Here is a 4,392-nt window from a genome sequence, read left to right as displayed (position 1 = left end):
TGTTGTTTAACAGTGGTGTAATCAGAGATGCTTCCTACCCATTCTTGCCATTCTCCAATTCTTTTTCCTCTTTCCTCCATAGGTATTCATTTTTACTATTTTTGGTTTATCTTTTCATTGTTTTGTATCACCACCCTTCTCATAAAAATGTAGCATATGTATATACACCACTTATACTTTGTTATTGTTGGGGTTTTTTTTACTTAAAATTATGTCCTGGAGATTACTACACATTTCAGTGCACATAGATTTTTCTCATCTTTTTAAAAAGATGCATAGGCTAACATTATGTGGACATACCATAATTTATGTAGTTATGTCCCTATTGTTTGTAGTGTTTAGCTATAATTATGGTTATATGGTCATTTCTAAATGTTAGTTATAACAATGTTATAGTCAGTAACCTTGCAATTCTGATTTTGTTTCATAATTTCTAGTGCACCTTTCAATAGGTTCAAAGGGTTAAAATGTGTAATTTTGCTAGATATATCAAATTTCTCTCCATGGTGTTGAATCCTATCAGCTGTGTGTAAGAGTTCCTTTTCCCAGAGCCACACCAACAGAGAATATTGTCAAAGTTGTATTTTTGCCAATTCTGACAGGGAAATTTGATTGAAGAATTTTTGGAGTGATCACATTGATATTCTCAGGAGCAGATACATTTGCCACTTACCCATCCCCTGCTAAATTTCAGTATTCATCACCAACCTGGCAGAACTGCTTTATCTTTTAGAAAAGACATTTCTTACACTAATTTGCCTGCTCCTGCTAAGTGCAATGAAGACAATGCTCCCTCAAATAGGAGTTGCTTGTATAGTTTCCTAAAAAGAGACTTTTAAACACGTGTAGGAATTTTTTTTCTAGAGCAAGAATGAATGCTAATAATCAATGAGACACATTTGTCCATTGCTATTAAAAATGTAATTTTCATAATTCCTTTAGGTAGAATATAATTTTACTCTTACTGATTGTTGTTTGGTTCAAGGAATTTATTTCTTATTATAGGGTCCTCCTGGACTTCCTGGATTTCCAGGGACACCAGGTCTTCCTGTAAGTAGAATCTGGCTTCTTAATTGAAAATTACTTAAAAAGTAATCTAAAAGAAATATTATATATGTGCTATATCCCTTTTCAAAGGGAATGCCAGGCCATGATGGAGCCCCAGGACCTCAAGGTATCCCTGGATGCAATGGAACCAAGGTGAGATTTCTTCAACTTAATCTTAGGCAACATGTTTGATAATAATAGATTTTAAAATTTAAAGAAATCAATGTGAAGAATGTTGGCGATATAGTAGCTACATGTCTAGGACATATATAGGGTATGTTGTGAGTTAACATTTTCAATATATTAAAACATCAGTAATTCTTTAAACACATGTATTCAGCTGGAATATTGCATTGGATTGAAGGTTATTTTATCTAATCCTATTTTGACTTTAGTGTAAAGCAGGATGAGAATTAAAAAGGAATCAGGATATATATGTTTCAAATATTACATCAGCTGTTAAGAGTAATACTTGTGAATGTCATTCATTACTTTGCCTTTTTAAAACTAGGTACAATTTAAATTTTCAAAAACTCATGTTTAAAACATTTTTAACCTTGCCTAATAACTTCCTTAAGAAAAATCCTAAAAATCTANNNNTGGCAAAAATGATGCCATTTCTTTAAAAAAATAAAACTTTACATATGAAAAAACTTATTTTTTCATTACCTACTTTTCTTGTCTTTCATCAACTATTTGGATATATCATAAAGTGATAGCAAGGAAAAACAATGAGGAAAATTTGCTCTTTTTTTGATAGTTTGCATCTTATTCCCTCACTTTTTTCCTTTTCCTGTATATTAATGCAACATAGTTATTATTTTCTGTATATCCTTTTCAGCATTTTCCATTCTGTACATGATACTCTATGGAACTGTTCATGAAATATCCTAGATCTTTCTAGCCAATGTCATGTGTTAGATTTTATACAGGGTACATATTTAAAAACACTTGAACAAACTATTTTGTATCATGAAGGCTATATTTTTGTGGTAATTATTGTAGTATATACTTCAAGGCAGTAAAATTATTTTTACCTCCAGTATTTCTCCAGATCATTGTGACCTTTACCAACACCTCCACCAACAATAACAACAACAATAATAGCCAATAATAATAACAACAACAACAACAATACATTTTTTATTTTGGACTTGTGAGGCTTACTTGTGTTCTTCATTTCAGCTGGGATGAACTTACATTCATAGGACCAATGTGGAGTTAGTTTGCATGGAACATTGCTGTTAAAATGGCCTTCATTCTTGTGTCTATACTGGTTGTTTGCCAGCATGCCTAGAGTAACAGACCACTAGCCAAAGTTGTAAATTTGAAGACCAATGTATCCATAATGTATATAATATACTATATGATTAAAGGGATCTTTTTGTTTCTTTTCATAAAAGAGCACCTTAGCAGATCTCATGATTAGTTTGTGTTTTGAGGCCCCCATTTATGTAAGCAAAAATGTTTTAAATGGATTTATTATGTATACTCTCAGATTAAATGTTCTTAAATATATTTTTTACTGTGTAACTAATAGAATGAACTCTAGGAATGGACTCAAAATATATGGGTTCTTTTGTTTTCTGTCTTCTAAACTTGATGGGCAGGCCACTTCCTTTCTCTCTGGGCCTTTTTTTCCATATGTAAAAAGTGATGTCTCCATCACGGAGTACTGGACAATAAGTCAAAGTCACAGAGCTGTAATAATTTTTCTCTTTTAAGCCTCTGACATGGATGTCTCTAGGATTACCATGGCACGTAGGTATTAGAAAGGAGATTGCATTGGGGTTCTTCTACAGCAATTTTAGCTTTTGTTTTCTCTTCTTTTTTTTTAGCTTTTGTTTTCTCAACCAAACGTCCATATTAGTACTTTACAATAGTGAGTGAGAAAAATTGGGTGCCTAGAAAACATAATGACCTGCAATTGCTAGAACTATTGCCATTATTGTGCTCTTGGTGATATTAATGGCATTCTCTTATCATCTTTTCCTCTTTATTTTACAATAAAAGAAAAATGCAATGCGGCAGTTAAAATAAGAATCTATATAATACATGGCCAGGAAATTGAGACAAATCATTAACTATCAAATGTGATGATGGCCAGGAATCTGTGGTGTGATTGTCTCAAAATGGATTTGTCAGTAGAAGATTTTTTTCTTTATTTCTGATTGGGATAAAAGTATTTTAGAAGGTTGAATTGATATCGGCAGTTGATACAGAAGTAATTGCAAAGGGAAGTAATTGGAAAATTCATTGCTAATGAATTTTTGGCAATCTGGCATGTTTCAAAATGGCTTTTAAAGAAATGTTTTCAATAAGTCATTGTTTGTTGGTATAGTTATTCTTTGTTTCTTGTTACTCCATTACTCTTTCATTTTAACTCCTTCTAGGGAGAACGTGGATTTCCAGGCAGTCCCGGTTTTCCTGGTTTACAGGGTCCTCCAGTAAGTTATAAAATTTGGAATTATAGTGAACATGGGAATTTGCAGAAGAAACAGAAGGGTAGAAAGTGAGCTCAGTGCATTTATGTGGAGCAAAGTTGGTATATTTTAAACTAGTAAACTATTAGAAGATTTTTAGAAAAAAAAGTTGGTAGTATAGCTCTGTGTTAAAAGTAAGGATTCTATTGTATTTCATATAAATGCCATCTTTAAGTACCCTAAGATACTTTCTACTTAGAATGGCCCTGCAGTAGTTTACTCAACTGACTATTTGGAAAACAGTGGTTTTTTTTGCTCAATCCCCTCTGATATGTATAAAACAATTCATTTTCTTTTTAATAATAGGGACCTCCTGGGATCCCAGGTATGAAGGTAAGCATTTCATGCTAGGAAAGTAAACATTTTAAATAAAATATTTGAAAAGCCTGCAACTTCAAATCAAATAATGTCTCTGACTTCTGCCTTAAAATGAATATTTCTGGAAGTTATGCAGGTACACATAAGCTACCCTTAAGTAATCTCCTCTGTTCCCATGGCTTTAAGTATCTCCTATATGCTGATACACTTGTAAGTGTGTGTTCACATTTCAAATTTCTGATACTTTCAGTTCCCATTACATTTTGATACAGTTGACCATCTGCTCCCTCTAGAAAAGGTTTTGTCCCCTGACTTCATTGACACTACTCTTTTGTGATTTTGCTTCTGTATCTCTTTGGTCATCACACTGTCTNCTTCTATACAAGCTCATTCTATTCTGTGCAGCAGGTATCAGAACACAGTTCTGACCCATTCTTCTCTTCTATGCCTAGCTATATTGTTAATGTTCATGGTATTATTTACTATCCAGCTACTGGATACCTTCATTTATATCTCTAAAATAGACTTTTCTTTTCAGTTGGAT

The 4,392-nt window shown here is 32.7% G+C and overlaps 1 protein-coding gene across 1 annotated transcript in view; it reads left to right on the top strand.

The window, feature by feature from the left end:
* COL4A5 (collagen type IV alpha 5 chain) overlaps positions 1 to 4,392 on the top strand; it is a 227,462-nt gene that overhangs the window by 121,007 nt on the left and 102,063 nt on the right. Inside the window, exons 5-8 of the mRNA XM_077773807.1 lie at positions 1,006 to 1,050; positions 1,138 to 1,200; positions 3,441 to 3,494; positions 3,837 to 3,863. Of these exons, the coding sequence (XP_077629933.1) occupies positions 1,006 to 1,050; positions 1,138 to 1,200; positions 3,441 to 3,494; positions 3,837 to 3,863 (189 nt within the window). The remainder of the gene's footprint in view (positions 1 to 1,005; positions 1,051 to 1,137; positions 1,201 to 3,440; positions 3,495 to 3,836; positions 3,864 to 4,392) is intronic.

Source organism: Crocuta crocuta, unplaced genomic scaffold (genome assembly GCF_008692635.1).
Source record: "Crocuta crocuta isolate KB4526 unplaced genomic scaffold, BGI_CrCroc_1.0 scaffold737, whole genome shotgun sequence".
Taxonomy (NCBI): domain Eukaryota; kingdom Metazoa; phylum Chordata; class Mammalia; order Carnivora; family Hyaenidae; genus Crocuta; species Crocuta crocuta.
Note: the sequence above shows the minus strand (reverse complement) of the source record. Positions and strands in the feature narration are given on the sequence as shown.